This window comes from Seriola aureovittata, chromosome 6, assembly GCF_021018895.1.
Source record: "Seriola aureovittata isolate HTS-2021-v1 ecotype China chromosome 6, ASM2101889v1, whole genome shotgun sequence".
Taxonomy (NCBI): Eukaryota; Metazoa; Chordata; class Actinopteri; order Carangiformes; family Carangidae; genus Seriola; species Seriola aureovittata.
The window spans coordinates 17494813-17514327 of record NC_079369.1 but is presented as its reverse complement, the minus strand read 5'-3'; the positions used below and the strand labels follow the sequence as shown (position 1 = coordinate 17514327).

Below are 19515 nucleotides of genomic sequence, written 5' to 3'. Positions count from 1 at the left end.
TTTAAATATCTAGAAACGTGCTCTATAAATGAAAGGTTCTATACGTTATCCAATATTAGTAATCCCTCTCATATATTAACTCTACAAACAAGGTCAAACATTTGACTTTAAGTAACAGACATGACTTTTTTCAAACTCAACAGCTTTTAGTGGAAATCAACATTCTGAACATTTCACAAGCATGCACATATCCAAAATAATCTTTTAAATTTTGCATTTTGAAATACAGATTACAAAATAGAAACGATAGCAAAGACAATATACAACAGGATCGAAACATCATGCATGTCCACAGCAACACGCTGTGATGTTGTAAAATGACACCGGACAGTTTTTTTTTTTTTTTTTTTTTAAACCAGCATTATTCTCCAATCAAGACTATGTGCAGAGAAAAATCTTCCACATTCAATTTAATTGACATTTTTCTTTCATCTTATAAACAAATTGTCACATAAGGAGAATCACATGGCAACAAATAAATAACTACAGATCTTTTACTACGACTAACAGGACAACAGTGATATAATGCTATTCTCACTATAAGCTTTACGTGGAATTTAAACTGTTTTTCCAGAGCCTTTTAGTCGATGTAGAAAACCCTGTGTTATTAAAGGGACATTTCAGACCTAAAACACTCTGGGAACAAGCAGTAAAGACCGAGCAGCAGCTCTTTCCTTTTGCTCTGGGATTGAGGATAAACCTTGAAACACAGGACGCCTGTATGAACTTCACTCATCTGCTTTTTCAGTTTGGACCCAGATTTAGCTTCACTGCTTTTTTTAACACAGCATAAACATGGGCTGTGCTAAGAAGTAATGCAAGCGAGGGGAGTCTTAAACTAAAACAAGCAGATGAGTCAGAACCAAACAGTTCATGGGACGTAGTAAAATATACTCTGAGGTCATCCTTCTGTTTAATGTTTGGAATATGGACCTCCAATTCTTTGTTCATCGGCCTGAGAAGTTTGTTTCCAGTATTTTAAAACGCAAATTCAGGCTCTACATGTGAGAAGTAGCCACGACCAAGCTTCAGCTCTGATGATCAATGGTTACATTTCTTTTACCTTATTAACCGCTTCTTCTTTTTTTTTTTTCTACATTGTCCTAACTTTATTCAAAGTCGTTAAGTTGCCTAAATTTAATTCTAACCTTCACCAGTGTTACACAGTCATTGTTCACTTTGTGTGACAAGTGAAAATGGCAACTACATTAACACCCCTGTCACATATGTCACCACTTTATGTCTTCATGTCTCATGTCTGGCATCTCTTCTCCAGCACACCACGCTTTATCGACCAGATGTTTTTTGGCAGCTGGGAACCTCTGGTAGAGCGTGGTGTCCCGGGGAAGACCTGGGCCACATGCTTTCATTTTGATGGAATCACCTTCTTCATGTCCAAAACATGTAACCTGCATTTCAGAGTTTGGATCATTTCAAGAAGTGAGACTGTGTTGCAGCAGCGTTCAGTGCAGTTCTCTGTTGGCAGCAGTTCGTGTGGCCAAAGTCAAGACGCAAACTGCAACTAACTGCTGCACTGAGGCCGATCTAGTGTCACTGTGTGAAGCGTGAATCGCTCAATGTGGTTTTCATGTGGGGGATAATGACCAACAGAGAAATACATTCGGAGCGCCGTTCTTTTCCAACACAAGAGCGCAAGCTGCACTGGAGTAAGCCCTTTCTAGTTTTGCATCTCCTAAAATCTTCACAGATAAAAAACAAAACAAAACAAATAACAAAAAAAAAACCAAAAAAAAAACAAGACAAGCCAAAATATAGTTTACAAAGGAAAATATAGAAGTCATCTTTTCTTTGACATGAAAATATCTCCGGAGTATACATCTGGTGTGAAACAGTCAGCATTCACATCGGGCAGAACAGTCCCTGCTCAAAAGCCAGGAGGTCACAAATAAAGTGCCAAGCAACTAGTGGACTAAACACTGCACAAAAACATAAAAAAAATCAAATAAAAAACAGAATTACACTTTACCCAGTCCAGAACCTGACATGATAGGCAACGACAACATAAAACAATCATATCTGATGTCTTAAAACACACTCCACTTCAGCATAGCTAGATTTAAGTCCTGTACATAACATGGGATAAGAATCTGCTCAATGTGTCTGTCATGTCATGCAGCTGCCTGCGTAATGCAGAAGCTCCCACAACCTGCCGTCTTGGCGAGACAGAACCTCCTTTCATTCTCTCAAGAAAGCCAAAAGGTTGTGATGACGGAGAGGAGGCGGCCGGATCGACAGTATGAGAATCGCCTGTTTACACCGACTCGTACGCAGTGAGATGCTACAGTAGGAAGAGAGAGAGAGAGAGAGAGAGAGAGAGAGAGAAAGAGAGAGAGTGGAACGAGCAACAGTCTGTTTTTTTGGGAGGAGGAAAGAGACAACCGAAGAGCAGAGAAGAGAAGAAGACCGGGACCAGAAAACTCCAAGCGTCAGGTCATTTGGCAACAGGCTCAAACTAGGACACTGCCACAGAAAATACATTCTTTTATCATTCGTGAAGTAGCATTATACAGAGATGGAGGTAACAGAGTCACTTAACAGGAGTTAACTGTCGCTCAGGAGAGACCCATACATGCATCCCTTCAGACTTGGTGATAGCTTTATGTTACACAAATCAAACCTGCGGAGCTATAGAAGGCCTTTTCTCATTTAGAGGTTTGGACTGTCAGTTTAGTCATGCATTTTGTTTCAGCTATAGTGTATGTACAAGGTCAGTGTGAATGACTGTTATTCAGCAGGATGAGAGAAAAGAAATGACAGGAAAGCTCAACACACTGGCATTATTGGTAACGCAGCAGTGACGTTCGGGTCTAAGACAATACGTATTTTTTTTCTTTTAGGAATAAAAACCTTTGGAAACATGTAAAGAATGAGCTCTATACATTTGTTTCAGTGACTCTGAGGAAAAATCCCAACTTTAGATACACAAAATCAGCTCCTGGTAAAGTGTTGTGCATTTCTGGGCCTTTTTTTTTTTTGTTTTGTTTATTTTTCTTCCTTCAATGAGTACCTGGCCCGTGACAAATGTTTCACTACAGTAAAATGTTCCACTGATCTAAAACATTAAGAGTAGGTCAAGTTTGGCATCAGTTCCTTTAGGATTAGAGAGAAAGGGTTTCTTTCTGGAGCAGCAGTTTCGCACCAAAGTTCAACAGTCACACAGGAAGAAATTCATAGAAGAGGCAGAGAGGAAGTATGCATTAAGGTGGACGGGAATTGTGAAAAATGTAGAGACTATCCAAGAGTGATTAGAGACAGAACAGGCAGGGTGAGTGATGTACAAAAAAAAGAAAGAAAAAGAAAAGAAAGAAAAGACACTTCATTTCAAAGTAAAGCTGGATTTATGCTTCTCTGGCAGATTCATTTATAGCTCAGCGTACGATTTCACTCGTTGATTGTCATAGCACCACTGCAAAACTCCACGTCCTGCACTCATTATACACTGTACTCTCCAACTAAAGAAGACTACATCTTTTCTTTCATGTTCTATAGGGATACAAAGGAGCTTAATCTCAAAAACACACATTTGTCCAGCAGCTGAACAGAGATGATCATTCATCATTTCCACTTTTTCTGTTATTTTGTGACGGTCAACAGAGCCCTTGAAATCCTTGTCTCTATCATGTCTGTACAAGTTTGTATATCTTATGCACAAAAGTAATAATTTAGTAATAATTTAGATGTGCAATACTGCAAAAGGGAAAGTTGTGGCTTCTCTAGCTCACAATATAAATTTGTGGAGTGATATTGAAGAGGAGATTACTGACCCTCCCTTGAAAATGTGACTGTCAGCGATTTCTACCAGCATCAGCAACAGGTCACAGAGAACACAAGCAGGCCAAGCTGACCAATCACACTTCCAGCTGTAGCTGCAGTGTGTAGTTACATTCTTGAGGAGGTCTCCATTACCACACCATCTCCGAAGCATAAATCCAGCTTAACTCCTGGAATGTGTTAAACAATAAAACATCAGCAGGTGGATTTTTTTTTTTTCCTTTGAGGGTCATTTTTTGTCTCATTTGCATAGGAATCACAGATCTGTTGAAGGCAAACAAAACCTTTGATGGAGGTGTACAGCAGACAAGAAACACTTCAACTGAAACCAACTGTACAACTGTAGAGGAGTGCAGTAAACCAAACGTGATTCCTTTTCGGGAAGAGGAGGGGAGGGGGTTGGGAACTTTTCCCAACAGCGCTTTAGGTGAGTAAATGATTAGCACGTCTGTACATGAACATTACAATATACCAAACATGATCCCACAGACCTACACACAACTCTCAGGGAAACTCTGACAAAAGGCTGAAGCGGACCGACATCTGACGTGAATCTTAAAATTTGACACAATTTGTTTTGACACATTTTTGGCAAAAGACAACTGTGTCATGGACGTAGCTAGAGATGATGTCGGGATGTACATTTTCAGATTTGTGTGAACTCTTTTAGACTCTATTAGATCCCTGCTTGTTTTGAATGGAACGGGGCCGGTGTTGGTGCTGGCAAAAAAAAAAAAATTGCATAAAATACTTTAAATATATAAATACACTCATATTCTTTCTTAAACATAATCTTTACGTAGCCTTTTTCTACTTCATTCAGTTTACTCACTGTAATAAAAATATCCTTATCTTCATAAACTCTGAGACTGCAAGACGGCGTCTAACGAATACAACCATTTGAAGGCTTTGATACTGTTACATATCCTTCAATCAATATTTAAAACCCCTATTTGCTGTATGGTACTTTTGTTATTGATGACCCCTGTTGCAAAGGTCAGTAGCGTTTTTGTTAGAGCTTCCCTGTCAAGGAGCAAAAAGCCTCCCCATAATTGCACTACTTCTCAAACACTTTAAACCCGTCCTTTTGAGTTTTTTTCATTTAGTTTTTTTTTTTTGCCCCACTTTAAAAAACATCAACAATTTGGCTATAAACTGTACCGCTACAAAATACAGTACATTGATTTGTCAAACCTTACACAACATAACCACAAGTATCACTAATCAAAAGTTAAGTTCCTCTCAAATACAAGAAAAATGTTACAATAAGTTACGAAAATACGCTGTCACATTAGACACTTAAGTAGAACAGTAGAATACTCATGTAAGGCAAAATCAGGTGATTTCACAGTGAAAAAGATTTAAGATTTTAGTGTTCTCTGGTTTAAAAACAGACAGCTTCAGTCTGCATGGATATTGGCTTTTCACTGGCAGAAAATGAATTTGGACATGTTTCTCTTGCTTTCTAGTTAAATAGAAATACCTGATGATTTTCTCAGAAAAGAATTAATTCAAATGGCATAAAACCCAAATCCATTTCTGGAAACTATGACATTTTGATTTGACCGCTGGGCTGCAGCATGGCAACGTCTACCACGTCCCACATCAGAGAATGGCACATCGAACACCAAAGAGCAACTATGGGGAGGTTTTGCACTCCTTCATTAACCAAGTAGCTTAACAAACACATATATAAATATGTTAGTAATTAATAAATAGACACAAATTACATCAGTGCAATTTTACACTATGCCTACAGAGAGCATTTTGGCATCAAATTTAAATTATGAAATGGAATATAAAATCTTTAACCAAATAAATAAATAGAACATATAAATACATAAAGCATCAAAACATACAGTACATGATGAAAATAACATTTGGTTGTCAAAAAATAAAGCTTTGAGTGTGAAATAGAAAGCCGTTACGGCATGATGGGAAAAACCGATTCATTTGATTGCCGGGTACAGGAAAGCAAAGTTTTTTTCTTTTTTGTTTGTTTTTGAACACAGCCGTTATAACGGGAATGGTTTAGCCCAATGTCCTAGCAGCTTCCTGCTACGAGCAAATTATGAACAAAAACAAATAGTACAGTGGATATGAAAAGAAAAAAAAAAAAAAAAAAAGTCAAATGTGCGTTTTTGGAATATATGTGGCATGTAATGGTACACTGTAAACACAGCAGGCTAGCGAAAGCGCTGAGCGACCAATCTCATTCAAAACGACAGCGAGGCCATTCCCCGGCAAGCCACTGGATGTCTTTTTCCCTGTTGTCTTTTGGTGGCGCATCGTTTCAAAGGGCTTCACGGAGTCGAGGGCGAGGTCGGACAGCTGGACAGCCATGCAACGAGGGAGAGGGTTCATCCTGCCCTTTGCTTCTCTCCATTCACAAGTTAGTGTGTTTTTTTTTTTTTTTTTTTTCCCCTTCTTGTTCTTGGCCACAGTCGGCCTCTAACGTTACAGCCTGTCCATCCTGAACGTGTCCTCGGTGGCGGGGTCGGCGAGCACCATGTCGGGGTCATTGAGCATGTGCAGTCCGTCCAGGGTGAGTGGATCGATCTTCAGCTCGTCCAGAGGAAACTGAGAGTCTGCGTCGAAGCTGACATCACCAACACCGGCCAGAGAGTTGGTCAGCTCTTTGGAGAGGCTCGGAGGAGACTCGCCTGTGACTGAGAAATGAGACAATAGAGAAAGATGGTGATACTGACGTCTGAGAAACACGGGACAGTCCAATGTTTTTTTTACAATAAATTTAAAGAGGTATCTGCATTTCTTAAATGGCAACAGTAACTACAAACTATTTTCTATTATGTTACACTGGTTATGTTATTTTGAACATTTTAATCAAGCTGTCATTTGACACTTATATAATTTGGGAAAAGAAAACAATAAATACAAAGAATTATTACACACAATTACACATAAAGCCAGAACAAATATCGTTAAAATATTATTTTGAGCTTAAAGGATCATATAATGCCACCATGTGACGTGTGGAGAGTCTTTTTCTAACCCTGTGCCGCAGTTCTGTTGTTTATGTGACATTGCACTTTCCAAAGTAATTGTTGAGATCTCTGAACACAGCGACGGCACTAAAAATAGGTCCAGTGGAGCAACAAACACAGGCAGACTGACAATCATGCGGGCTGCATAAAACAGATTATCTAGCCACTTTATTTAGAGATAAAACAAACATGAGCACCAGTGATGTTACAAAAAATGTCCTCATTGCACAGGACAATCCGAGTACAGCCTCAAGTCAGTCTGTGACCTGCGATGGATGTTTACAACAGAATGTGGTCAGACATATTGGACATACATTTAGTAACATGGCTGCATTCTGATATCTCAACTTTCACTGGGGGCGAGTACGATATCACTGTTACTATATCCTGCATTTAACCATAAATAAATTCCTACATGTCATCACTGTCATCTTGCGCTGGAAGAGGGAGGTAATTTCATCCTGGGAAAGAAGTTAAACTCAATACTACTCCGCAGTTACGCTGCAGCATCCAAACTGTGAAGTAGATAAGCACATAACTGTGTTTAAATGAGTCCCATGTGCTCATGGTCAAACTCAAGTGGAATAGGGCAAAAGTATATCTAATGGACTGGCTGGTGTGGCTACCTGTTAGGATGATGTTGGGGATGTTGCCGTGGTTACTGTAGCCCAGCTGCTGAGAGTCCTGTAGGCTGCTCCCAGTGAGGCCCATCATGGCCGCCTGTGTGTAGTTGAGGGTGGAGCACTGGTTGTAAAGGCTGGTGGAGCTGATGGGGTTCTCGATCATGTTGAACTGCTCCAGCTAGAAATCAGAGAATTGAAACGTGGCGTTTGAGTCAGTGACTTTCTGATGAAAACATTTCTGTCACTGCTGCTTATTGGCTTTCTGAGCGTTCTGTGTCACCTGGTGAGAAAGTGCATTGGTCTGCCTCGATGCCAACTGCTGATCATAGAAGGAGTCGCCAAATATACTGCCCACCACAGGGATGTGCTGGAGGAAGAGAAGTAAACCAAAAAATTCAGAACAACTGGTAAGAAAGCAGCAACAATTAAAAACACACACACACACACAAAAAAAAGCAATATTAGCCAGAGGGCAGGTTATCTGGGCCCACAAGCAGACATTTCAGCGAAGGAAGAACAGAAAACACAAGCAAAACACAAAGTGACACAACTGTCAGACCGAGCAGTGACCGAAGCAAATGGTTTTCTGGATTAGAGCTGTCGTGGTCGAGAGACAAAAAGAGGTGAATGAAACGCTCGAAAAAAACTTTAAAAAAAGGGATTTTCTTTATGATTTATTATTCAAATTAAACAAACACACCTAATAATTTCAAATGAAAAAAAAAAAGAAACCCTAAGACATGGAATGGGAGAATGAACATGGTGTGGTTGTTTGTCCCGTCCCTGGAGACAGGGATATACAACAGTGCGGCAGCCCTGTTCATGACGACACAAACACAAATCAATTTGTTAAAGGGAAATTCTGGCATCTGGCAACAACAAGGGTTATTCTCATATTTTAGTTCATTACAACTATTGTTCATTTGCTACTGCTGAAGAGATTTGAAAAACGTGGACTCCAACAAGAACAAGGTTGATGAGGGCAAAGAGCACAATGACCCAACAGCAAAAACATCTATTCAACAGAAACCATCTCAAACACTTTCATCCACCACTCTACCTTATACAGGATATCTAGGGATTTCCTTTACCTCCACTTAGACTAAGAGGCAAGCATTTGAGATGATTTCTTTTGAATTTAAGTGCTTTTGGAAATCTACAGAGGCTCTTTCCCCCACTCAGTGTCACTCTTGCCCGAGCCTTCATGTTCCACATCTCTGCAATGAAAGAGGTGAGTAAAATGTGAGAACACCACCGGGCAGACAAATACCAGGTTTTCCCTTTCAAATATTCTTGCAATGAGAAAAGCACCACTGGACCCAGAGTCAACACTGTGTGATTGGCTTTCTTTTAGTGGTGGAGTCCCAGTCTAACCATTTCCAACGTTAACCTTTTAGTTACTGAAGCCGAGGACATTAATCAGTGTGTGAAAGTCTTAGCTGGTCTAGATTTGATCTTTACCTCTGTACTTTTTCCCTTTTCGAGTCCCTCCTCCTCGTATTTCCAAGTCAGCTTTCTCACATTAACTAAAAAACCTGTTATTTTCATTTTTCTGACATCTTATCTTTCAGCTTTTGACAGAGTAATGGCTTTTCTTGATGTGGCCTTTAGCCATTAAGTGGCCATGCACCCTGAAAAACACTGAACACATAACGTGTATTATTAAAACACATGCAGCTGTCCTTTCCTCTCTGCCAAATGTTTTATAGAAGATGGAATAAAGCTCTGATGACTCTTCCCCACAGGAGGCAGCGACATGTTGTGTTTGTGTGTATGTAAATAGCAGATGTAAATGGAGGCAGAGTTGTGTTCCAATGACCCAAAATACATGGGAGAATTATTCTGAAATAAAGTCTGTTTGAGGGAACGAACACACAACCAATCAATTAAGAAACGTATTTCAACTTAGTTCAAATTTTAAACCAAAAAACAACTGATATGATATTGGCCAGAATATAACAAGATATTTTTTTCTGGGAATTACGTTGGAAAAAGTGGAAGTTGTCTTATATTCAAAGACTAGACAATTACATGTTCAGAACATCAAATATTCTTTCTGAATGCAGAGAGGACTGCTTTAACAGGCCCTTCTACTGAGAGTGTTGCATTATGGGTTGTTCGTAGCCTTAAAGTTGCTAGGCTAGCGAGTGTTTTCAAGTCTGTTTATAGAAGGGCTGAACGATATACAAAAAAAAAAAAAGGTCTGGAGAATATGATTTGTAGGCCGGGGCGTCTCTGCAGCACCACAATGCTGATGGTGCTAATAATGCACAAAAATGTTCAGACACATTTTACCTTTATCAAAAAAAATGGCAGCTGTTGCCACTTCAGTTCATATTGCAATTTCGATTATATTTCGATTTCATTTGCAGCCCTAGTTTATAGTGAAACTGTTAATAGTCAGCCATAAATATGTTTTGGTAGTCCAGGGTAACCTGCAGGTGTTTCTGAAGGCTTCATGATCTGGTGTTTTGCTGCCACGGAGCAAATATAAGCATCATGATTGGCATCGGGTTCATAGCATCTCCCAACGTCTTTACTGCAGAAAACAGCCAAGAATAACGGCCGGCATGGATGATGAGCTCAGAGACACTCAAGACTGAAAAATGCTTACTGCCAGAGAAAATGATTTTACCGCTCAAACTGCAGGTATGAGACTGATGGGAAGTTACAAAAATGTGTGTTTTGTGTATTACCGTATTTCATGTTTCACTTCTACAGGAGAAAAGGCCTCAATGATGAGGACTTCCTTGCCCTTAGATTAATGGTCTCTTAGGGAAACTTTCCCAACAGGATGAGTGTATCACAGTTGTAGCCAATACACTACTTCATAATTTACCTGTGGAACACTATTTAGTCTATTCACAACAATCTGAGACCTCTTGTCTTCATCTTGCAGCTCACCACAAACGAACATAAGATTCAATCATGTGTAGCTCAAATGAACATTAACATGTTCACAGTAACAAATGGTCGGGCCTCCATCAACAAACTATCGCCATGTTGTCATGCACACAGTGAACAGTGACAGTGGTGATGAAGAAATGAGTTATGCAGCTGTTGACACCATGAGTGGTTAACTGCTGATACAGAGAATGAAAAGCAGCCTAACTCATCTACAATTAGCTTTCCCCCCAGACGCAAAGCCCTTCCCCAAACAGCAGCTAGCTCGGTGGGTGGGCCCTTACTTGAGGCGAGCCGCCGGGGGAGAAGCCTTGATTGGAGACTGGGGAGGTTGGAGACTGAGTGGCTGGTGAGCCAGTCTGATTGCGGTACTGTTGGAGGGAAGAGGGTTAGCTAGCACTAAGCTTCATGCCTGGCACACACAAACTTCAAAGGACGGGGTGTGAGAGGGCATCAGCCAAGGACCTGCTCAGTATGTATAAAGTGTATACATGCAAGTGGGAAGTATTAGGAATCACCAGCTGATAAACTGTGGGGCAACTCTGTGGCTGGAAAATGTGACTGTGGAACAGTAACATCTGATATCATAGCTGAAGTTATTGTTGTGTTATAGAGAGTGGTCAAAGGTGTATATGTCTTTCGTATAAGTCTATATAAGCCAATTTCCTCCTACTGTATCTCAAAATGCCTTAAACTACACAAAAGCTGAGAAAACTATAGAAAATGCTAAAAGTTTCAAATGGTGAGAAGAATTTGTCAGCTTTAAAAAAAACCCTGTTAGCATCTTCCTGATCATCACACAACTAATAAAAATGATCTGATAGTCAAGAGTAAATAAGGTGAGTTATTCTAAAAAAAATGACAAATTAATGTAAAAGTCCTGTAGCATAAAAAGGATGTGAAGATATTCACTGGGTGTTCTGGGTTGAACAATAAAGTGACAAAATGAATAGAACCTTAAGAATAAGCAAAACAGTCCCAGTCATTTCATCAGGTTAACTGTTTGTTTTATCTCTGCTTCCAGTCTCTGATTAGACTTCCTGGCTCCTTACCGAGCTGATGCTGATGCTGGCGGTCGTCTGGCTGTCTGGTGAGGGGCTGCTTGCAGTGGCGGTGACTGTACCAGTAGAGGCCTGAGTTGGCAAGGCGATGAGCTGGATGCCCTGCGGCAGGGCCTGCTGCTGCTTCTGCAGGTCGCTGAGCAGCTGGGCCTGGGCCTGAGCCGTCAACTGGTTGAACAGGGGGTACTGGGCGAGCTGCTGCTCCAGGGTCAACGACTCCGTTGGCACGGCCTGAAGAAAGACGCATACACACTCTGTTTAGGGTTTGTGTGTAATTTCAACTCTTTACCCTCCTAGAGTCAAAGTGCTTTACTGTTATAAAAACACCACCCAGGCCACAACTGTACACTGGCCCAGCAGCTCCTTACTTGTGTGATGTTAACAGGTGAGGACAGGGTGGGTGAGAGCTGCTGCGGGGACTGTTGAAGATGGAGGTCAGAGGTGAGGGTGAGCGGCACCACAGGAGGTTGCCGGCGCTGTGCCGTGACAGTCATGGTGGGCTGAGAGGAGGTAGGGATCCCTGGGAAGAAACAAATACAGGTGAATACAACTCAACTCAACTCAACTCAGACCTACCGAATCCCCTGATTATTTTCTCAATTAATCAATTCGTCAATTGGTCTATAAAATGTCAGGAAACACTCTATTACTCCAATACTATATTTGAAAAGCTAGAACCAGAGAATATTGGCATTTTATTCTTAAAAAATGATGAATCGATTATCAAAATATTTGCTCAATTCAAGTAACTGTTGCAGCTTTAGTGTGTGGAATGCGTAAGAGTTTACCGCAGAATAGCATATGACCAAGACACAAGTCCATTGTGCTTTTGTACAGCTCCTACGTGGTTCTTCGGGTTCAAATATGAGAGGCTGTGACTAATTGATGCTGTTGAGCCAAACTGATCATCAGCTCAGAAAGGCCAAGTCATCGGAAATGATGAAAAGGCAGCCAACAGTCTGCTGATCCAGACTCAGCACTCATGCCAACACTGCATGTGCTTTCACTTGAGGTCGCAGATATGAGCGTAGAATAGAATCCTGTTACTTTTTGGCATTTTGAGAATATCGCTGACATATTTTTGAGCTTTGTTTCACAAATTGCTGTATAGGCAAATGATATAAAGGGAAAACACAACTAATATTACAGTAGCAACTCTTAGGTTTGATATCTTCTACTGTTTTACTTTGTGGCTGTTTCAAACTAAATATTTTACCTACTATCCAGTTCCAAATAAACTCCAAATAACTACAAAATGTTTTTTGTGTTACAACTATGCTCGTAATAAAAATTTAAGTGAAGTGTGAGTGTAAAGCATACAGAGGTTTTTCCCATCACTCTACCTCCTCACATGGCGAGCATGAATGACAGGTTGTTACCGTGGCTGGCAGCGCTGATGCCAAGGTGGGTGAGGTTGGTGGTCAGGCTGCCTGTGCTGTTGGACGAGCTGAGGGAGGGGAAGGCCACGGTGTCGTCGGGGTCCAGCGGGGTGGATAGCGGAGGAGGGAACTGGATGTTAGTCAGATCAGGCAGCGAACCGCCGGTGTTGTGTGCAGCTGGGAGCACGGATGGGTTCAATTCCTGGTCTGGTGATGGGAATATACTAAAAAAAAAAGAAAAAGAAAAAAAGAGTTCCATCAGTCATGAGAAACGCTTTTTAGTTTTTCTGTGACACAATATGTGGTCTAGACTTTGATCAACAAAGATGCCAATATTTTTTAACTAAAGACACTGATACTTCATGACATAATTCAATACCTATTTAAATCTGGCCATTCATGAACCAATAATGTTACTGTCATGATTTTCCTTGAAATTAAAAATCCTTTAAAAGTGCATTTCAACAGACGTAACATAACTTATGTCATGCCAATAAAACTTTTTTCGCCTTAGCAGAACTTTAATGTAGTGTGACTGGCCACATGACGGGGAAAACTACAAGGCCCGGTCAGTGAAATATGACATTGCTCGAGTTTGACTGAAATGACTGAATTTTATGCTTCATAAATTATTAGAATTGAAAATGCAGGCCCATGACAAACATTACAGATGTAAACAAACCTTTAACAGCACCAGAGAACACTTAAGAGCTGTTATTTAGGATTAGTCCGTGTATGAAACTATATTTAATTACTGTGGGAGGAACATTTCTGATTCCTGTACTATTTTAGCATCAGTGATCCATTAGTGACTTGGACAGCATAACATTTATTTAAACCTCATTTTAAATTAAGTGGTGCTGAAAGGGAACAACAGACGACTCTTACAATAATATTAAAAGCACCAATGACTGCTTTCCAGACTCTGCTTTTCACTGGGATCAGATGTGTTATACCAGCATCTGGGTCATTTCCTGTAGGACTACATGCAGCGTGTTTAAGTGCCTTTCCAGCATGTTTCTAGTGTAGCTAGACCGGCTGTCTTGTATCGGTGCACTTACAGCATGACTTATTTATGGCTGTGTAACTAACCCCAGAGTTTCACTGTAAAGAATAATAATACAATACACTTGAGCCACTCACTTGATTCCCGGGACATCACACGCGTTGGGCTTTGATGCATCATCCTGAGGAGAAAACGTAATCATGAGCTGCAAATCTTGTACCTTAACAAGTGTACAGGTTGCAGCCCTTCCCTCTCCCATCAGTACCTTCTTATCATTCCACAACTGTTTCTGCGCATCCTTGTCTGCATTTGACTCTGAATTCTCCGTCCCAGGCACTGTTAGCAGCAGTACTAATTAGTGAAACAGCAAGACACAGTTGCTTGCTATGACAAAATACACAACAATTCAAATCAGTGCAAGAAATGAGTCATCAATATCCCACCCAGTCATGCAGAATATATTGCTGTGCACTAGATTGCCGAGTCTCTAAAAATAGCAAGGTGACCACCAGACAGATTGTGGATGCCAGCCAATCTTGGCTTCATTATAGCAGAGCCTCACACATAAAAAGACATAATCCATGGATAATCAGTGAATTATTGATCCTGCTCTCTAGATCATCCTGAGTCAGCTTCATTAAGAGATGTCACTTCTCTACAGCCAGCTGTGTGCTATACTACATGCTGAAGTAGTTCTTTGCCAGAGATCAGTATCCATTTACTCTATAAATATTTCATGAGGAGTCTAGATCCACTTCTTTGTGACATCAACCCTTTTGTGTCATTTAAGGTTTGCCGCCTGCACTGGCACATTAATAAATAAAAGCAGCCTTGTGTCTTTGTAACTGGATCTTCCGTTACCTCGTTTTGGCTGCAGCTCCTGTGATCCCCCTGCAAACACCTCCTGGGGCTTCGGATTCATGGCGCTCTGGTGTAAGGCAGAGTCCGAATTTGTCCTGTATGTGTTAGAAAGATGAGATGTCAGCAAAATCACTGCCAAATCCACACTGAGGGCAGATAGCCAAGTCTACAGCATCATACCCATCAAGAATCTCACACTGTTATGAACACTTGTTTGCCGTCATTCAGCAAATGTGTGCTCTTCTTTGTGTTGGTTGAGTTTGGAAATTTTGTATCAACACGGATACACAGGTGTCATGTTTTAATTTTTGCAATTGAGCTGTATCCAGTTTTGTGCCTCAGTTATCACTTTGGCAAAATGACAAGGGGAGGTGGCTTACCTTCTCCAGCTAGTGTCTGGCGGTGGGGAGAGGTAAACTGAGCTGTAAGGACAGCTGTCAATGTGAATTTAGTTAAGGCTAATAAAGTAGGCGGGATGAAAAATGGATCCAAGCTAATCCATACTTTTATGTCTCTTGGCTGATTCAATCTAATAGACCTGATACATACACACAAGTGTTACTGGGATCCAATTACTTTGAAAAGGGCTTCAGTCAGCGTCTTGTTACCTAATGGTGGAACATATTTCTAAGAATAATCCTGTCAACAGAAGTGTGACAACACACTGTCTCATATTGTATCATTCGATATCACGCTCTTAAATTCACCTCACTTTGATCGAAATCTGTCAAACACTGCAGCACTGTGTGATGATACCTCACCATTAGAGGTATCAAACCATAACTGGTGGTATTTGTCATGTGTCAGACCTACATATACTGCAGAGACATCACTCTAAATGGATTGGGCAACTATCCACTGTTTCACTCTGAGGTTTCAGATGCTAACATGCTGCATGTATTCCTCACAAACCATTTTGTATGCAAATTTGTCTGGTTTAGTACACTGTGTAAACAAAATAATTCCAGTGTTATTTGTCTAATACATAGCAATTACACTCCTTACTTACTTCTGTTAGCTAAACCATGTAATCAACTCTCATCTATCATGGTACTGTGAATAAAGAGCCAGAGCTGGAAGATCCTCCCATACAGTTTATATCCCATCTCAAGTTCGGATTCATTTTAAAGTGTATCCATCATTGCAACTATGAAATATGCTGAAATGAAATGTCATTGTATTTGTGTCAATGAGAATTGGACAGAAACTGTTCACACTTGAGACCAACTCAGATCATGTTATGTCTTTGGAAACAGCCAAGGGGGTCCAAGTCACCCAAGTGTCTGTTATCAAAAAGAGGCCAAAACAAGACCAAAGGTGTAAACCCTGCAGTGATAAAGCAGGCTCTGGGTACAGATTCAGAGCAGAGCAACTACAAATAAAGTCAAAACATCCTCATCCCCACGCGCTTTCAGACAAAGGATATTTGGCGTCCGTGTTTGTCGACTGACAGTGGCCGGCGGTGAGGAGATGTGATGCGGTTCCGGTCACGGTAAACACGCTCCACCAGCCCGTGGTGCCTGGTTGTCCGACTGGTATCCAGCACCGAGTTCTAGAGTGAGCACACCAGGTGAATGAGGCCAGCAAAACCACTTACTTACACAGCAAAACTATGTCTTTGGATAATGTCTTAGGATTAATGGTGCAAATGTGTTCATTTCAAAATGAGTCAAGCCATGGGCCCCCCATACTGATGCTCGAGTTGGCAAATGTATTTAAAGATGGAAAGCCGTGACAAGCAATGATATACTTAAAAATTTTGGAACCAAATTACACTGCAGGGTAGAACTGGTATGCCTTGTAGTACACTTCATTCATCCTTTCATTCTTTCATTCTTGAACCAAGATAAAACCGGTCGGACCTTGCAGCTTTGACCAGCAGGTGGTTTCTGGACACTTTACTACCGTCATAACCTAAGCTAAGCCTGCAGACTTTCTTTAATTGCTTTATTCACTGTTTTGAGCCAATCTTTCACCAATACTACAGATAACTGCAGCCTTTGTGTGTCCAATATTATCGCCAACAACTAAAAAAGGTACACTGTTCGAGAACAAACCTTTGATTTACCAGCCGAGAGGCTAAGGGCTCACCTGAAAAGGCAGGTCAATGTTGCCATTTCCAATCTGATTGACATTGGGCAGTGAGCCTCCATAGTACTGTCCACGATTCTGCCCTAGTTGCAAATACTGGGTCTTCTGTAACTGCAACTGTGCAAAGTAAAATTGCATGAAAGCATGAGTGAATGACTGATCTGATTCACAAAAAAAGTGATGCTAAAAATGAATGACACCTGCCAGTCCACAGTGGTGAAATGAACGATTAATGATTTCATTAACTGACAGACGAAACATGGTGAGACAGGCAGATGTGGCTGTTTCATGAACAATCAAGAGGCAGACAACATCTTTCATAGCAAATAAAGACCACATCAGCTGATGTGAGTGACACCTGACTGACAGCTGGTGCAATTACAGATCAGACTTTCCATGTAACACATCTGGCTAGTACATCAGCCACACGTCTTCATAGAGAAATCAGTCACAAAAGACATGTATGTCATTATGTGTGACATGTGATGGAAGGCCTCTTCTACCAATAATGAACTGCAGTAAGATTGATCTGAACAAATGCAATGGACGGATGTTTGGATGGAAACACAAAGAAATCTGGCAGAGACCACAAATCTGAGAGAAGTTAATTCAATTCTTCTCCATGCAGTAAATGACAGTACAGCTCAGGTTTACACTGATGCAGCGTGTGCTAAGTGGGCATCATTTCCAGCAATAGGGCCGACAATTAGCCCAAACGTTTCCTGGCAACAAGCTGTTCCTTTTTGTGGTACATTGAGCTGAAACGACTACTTGATCAATTGACTGGCCAAAAATTGGCAACAATTTTGATAATTGATGAATCATTTTAGTTGAAAGTTGAAAAAAAAACATTGCCTTGTTTCAGCTTCTAAAATATTGAGATTTGCTTCGTCACTGTGATTTATATGTTTGTTAACTGAATGTTATTGGACTATAATCCAATAACTTTTATTTGAGGAAATTATAATGGGCATGTTTCCCTATTTTATGATACTTTATAGAGGAAACTAGGACTGCAACTAAATTATTTCAATTATCAATTAATCTGTAGATTTTATTTTGAAAAATAAATCAATTGTTTAGTCTATGAAATGTAAAAAAAATAGTGAAAAATTCTTATCACAATGTCTGAGCCCAAAGTGTCATCTTAAAATTGCCTGTTTAACTTACAATTATATAAAGCAGAGCAGCTAGTCCCATTTTAGCAGCTGGAACCAATGTCAATTCTTATTAATTGATTACTTAAATGATGAAAATCACTTATTTTATATCAATGTAATAAAGGACAAACCAAGCACTCTTTCCAGCTCTTGACTAAACATGGGATAATAATAATCAGCAGGTTTATTGATAATGGAGCTGGAACATAACTCAACAGACAGAAAATGAATAGGTAGTTTCTGATAAATGAATAATTCAATTAATTTCAGTTATTTTTCTCAAGCAAAAACGACCAACATTTGCTTCCCAACTTCTCAAATTAGAGAATCTACTGTTTCTTTGTTTTTTTATCTGTCCTACATAATAGTAAACCAAATATATCTGTGTTTTGGGCCGTTGGTGGAACAAAACAAAATATTTGAAGACATCGTGTTGGGCTGTTGGATTATAACGGTCATTTTCTACAATTTTCCAACATTTTATACACAAATAAAACTGTTAGTTGCAGCCCTGGTGGTTAACTCATCTGTTTACCATCGTTGAGAGAAAGTTGACAAAGTTATGCTGACTTAACGTTAATGTACACTGACTAAACTAAACTGTTAGAGCTAGGAAAACAGACATGTGGGCCATTTAGAGCTGTCTTTATTTCCGAAAAGTCTGATGTTTGCTTATTGTTAACAAATAGCTGCCGAGCTGGTGTAACGGGTAACGTCAAGCTAGTAGTAGATGGTTAACCTAAAGAGGACAGTCACTGGTTATCACATACGATCCCTCACAGAGATGCTGCTCCTATGCAGTTTCCAGCAGCTGACTTTCCAAACATGTTATTATACTGTGATTTACATGCCAGCCGATGTGTTTGCAATGTCAGCTGCTCAAACCATCCACATACAAGAGCACAGGTGCACATTACACAGGCTAGATAAGCTGGTTAACGCTGCACATGCTATACTACCCTGAGGAAGGCCAGGGTGCTTTTTATTTTGCAGGCAGGGTGAAAACGTGATTTTGTGGTGTTGCACCGGTGCAGATAACATTGAGGACGTTAATATTAACTTTAGCCACTTTAGCATCCCAACGTTCAGATTTATCTCCGCAGCGTTCGTTAGCTGCAAAAACAGCGATGTAACAAAATGTAAACAGCCGGGGGTGTGCGCGTCTTACCCGTGCAGCTCTGGTGATGTTCAAGTCTTTCATCACTTCTTCAAACGCAGCAGTCTCCTCCGCCTGTTTCTGATTATGCAAAGCGATTTTTTCGCTAAATTTGCGAGGATTGTTAGAGGACGCCATCTTTCCCTCTTCTTCTCAATGGAATGTTACGTTACGCACTACGCCTGGGCCTTGTTGTGTCGTCATTGCGCACGGTCAGCGTGTCTGCTATTTCGCCTTTTGCCTCTGCAGCTGCTGCCAGTAGCCCAGGGTTTGTAGGTGGGTGAGTCTCCAATGAAACAGCACAAACATGACTGGACTCTCCTCCTGAGGAGCACCGGGGGCAAAACTTTGTTGTTGGGCCCCTGTTGGTGCCCACTGTACAGTTTCACAATTTCCCCAGGGACCCAGTAACCGATACTGAAAATTGACAACAATTTTGAGAACCCAAAAGTTTTTTTTGAGCAGAAATGCCAAGAA

The 19515-nt window shown here is 40.6% G+C and overlaps 1 protein-coding gene across 4 annotated transcripts; it reads right to left on the bottom strand.

The window, feature by feature from the left end:
- Positions 1 to 190: 190 nt before the first annotated feature.
- On the bottom strand, positions 191 to 19183 carry crtc1b (CREB regulated transcription coactivator 1b). Of its 4 annotated transcripts, none has more exons than XM_056378332.1 (14): positions 19051 to 19183; positions 16723 to 16839; positions 16058 to 16183; positions 15012 to 15073; positions 14632 to 14726; positions 14036 to 14121; positions 13908 to 13951; positions 12765 to 12988; positions 11754 to 11905; positions 11377 to 11616; positions 10609 to 10695; positions 7701 to 7787; positions 7424 to 7598; positions 191 to 6461 (listed from the first exon to the last, which is right to left on the bottom strand). In XM_056378332.1, the coding sequence occupies exons 1-14, from the start codon at positions 19174 to 19176 to the stop codon at positions 6250 to 6252; spliced, it is 1833 nt and encodes a 610-aa protein (XP_056234307.1). In that variant the 5' UTR covers positions 19177 to 19183; the 3' UTR covers positions 191 to 6249. The 4 variants fall into 4 exon arrangements, with proteins under 4 accessions (XP_056234307.1, XP_056234308.1, XP_056234309.1 ...); XM_056378333.1 differs by having other exon boundaries at positions 14036 to 14106; XM_056378334.1 differs by lacking the exon at positions 10609 to 10695.
- Positions 19184 to 19515: the final 332 nt, after the last annotated feature.